The following is a 1,718-nucleotide window of genomic DNA, read 5'->3' on the forward strand; positions in this document are numbered from 1 at the left end:
CAAGGGCTCAAGTAAAAAACATTTTGGAAATGATGATGGCAAACGAAGTACAAATATGCTCGATACAACTGATGTAATGGAATGTTATAAAAGCTTTAAGAGCCCCCCAATAAAATGATTTCTTTTAAAAAAGGCAAAACTCGGCGTCAGCATCTGTTTTGCAGCGGGCTGAGTCCTTAAGCACTGAGCAGCGAGAGTGGTGTCGCCAAGCCCCTCCTGAGAATGACATCAGCATCACAGAGTGCAAACAACCGACCTTGACTCTGAGCTGTGACTGTGAACACTGTATGAGAGGGTTATTTTAAGTTTTAAGTGTAATTTGGCATGACATGGTAGGCTCAAGAAACACTCAAGAAACTTTCCCATATAAATGAATAGTAATTGTTTCTTCACTTTGCATCATTTCAACGTATGTAAGGTTTCACAGAAATCTCCACTTTCAGATAGTGGAGGCAAACCAGTACATGAAAAGCAAACAAACAAAAAGGTCATAAATGACTTATTAGAAGTTGAAACATGGTTATTTACACATCAAGTATTTTACAGATACTGAGCCCTGGTGGTATTAGTGGCTTACACTTCAGCCGTCTGAAGCCACCAGTCGCTACATGGGAGAATGAAAAGGCTTTCTACTCTTCACTCCCAATAAAGAGTTACAGCCTCAGAATCCCTGTCCTACTCTGTCCCTATCAGTCAGAATTTATTTAATGGCAGTACCAAAATACAGATGAGGCTAAATCACATTAAATTGTTTATTATAATTGTATATTTTCATGTTTACCTAGTATAGAAGGCATATTAAAAACCTGTGATACACAGATGACACAACCTTGCTTACTCAAAGTGAGGAGAAACTGAAGCACTTGCTGATAAAGATCAAAGAGTGCAATCTTCAGTATGGATTATAACTCAATATAAAGAAAACTAAAATCCTCACACAGCTGGACCAATAGGTAACATGATGATAAATGGGAGAAAAAATTGAGATGCTGAAGATTTTTGTCTTGCTTGGATCCACAATCAATGCTCACAGAATCAGCAGTCAAGAGAGCAAACGATTAGTTGTATTATATAAATCTGCTGCACAAGACCTTTTTAGAGGATTGATAAGCAAGGATGTTTCTTTGAGGACTACGGTGCTCCTGGACCCAAGCCATGGTATTTTCAGTTGCCTAATATGCACATGAAAGTTGGATATTGAATAAAGAAGACCAAAGAATTGATACATTTGAACTAAAGACCGAGATGTCCTTTTGAACAAACAGATCTGTCTTGGAAGAAAGTGCCAGAGTGCTCCTCAGAGGCCAGGATGATGACACGCTGACATATTAGCAGGAGAGACGAGCCCCTGCAGAAGGACGTCAAGTCTGGTAACAGAGGAGCCGTGAAGGAGAGGAAGGCCCTCAACAAGATGGGCTGGCACAGTAACTGCACTGATGTGCTCCAGCATAGGCACAGTGGGCACATTGAGAGGATGGCGCAGGACCGTTCTGCTGTGCATGGGGTTGCTGTGGGTTGGAGATGACTCCATGACACCTGACAACAGCAACAGAACATAGACAAACTCCATTTAACTACAGTTCAATGTTTAACTACTAGTCAAAAGGTTAGTAGTTCAAGTTGACCCAGAGGCACTCGGAAGACAAGCCTGTAGATCTGCTTCCCAAGATGTCAGATGTGCCAGTCAGCTCCCGCACAACTTGACCGCCTGTGAAACC

General features: G+C 41.5%; 1 protein-coding gene across 1 annotated transcript in view; it reads right to left on the bottom strand.

Annotated features, from left to right (window-relative positions):
- EPB41L2 (erythrocyte membrane protein band 4.1 like 2) overlaps nt 1-1,718 on the bottom strand; it is a 235,655-nt gene that overhangs the window by 79,052 nt on the left and 154,885 nt on the right. The window contains exon 5 of the mRNA XM_030886731.2: nt 782-806. Coding sequence (XP_030742591.1) covers nt 782-806 — 25 coding nt within the window. The remainder of the gene's footprint in view (nt 1-781; nt 807-1,718) is intronic.

This window comes from Echinops telfairi, unplaced genomic scaffold, assembly GCF_000313985.2.
Source record: "Echinops telfairi isolate 266 unplaced genomic scaffold, ASM31398v2 ScPeMD7_3533;HRSCAF=4204_0, whole genome shotgun sequence".
In the NCBI taxonomy this organism is placed as follows: domain Eukaryota; kingdom Metazoa; phylum Chordata; class Mammalia; order Afrosoricida; family Tenrecidae; genus Echinops; species Echinops telfairi.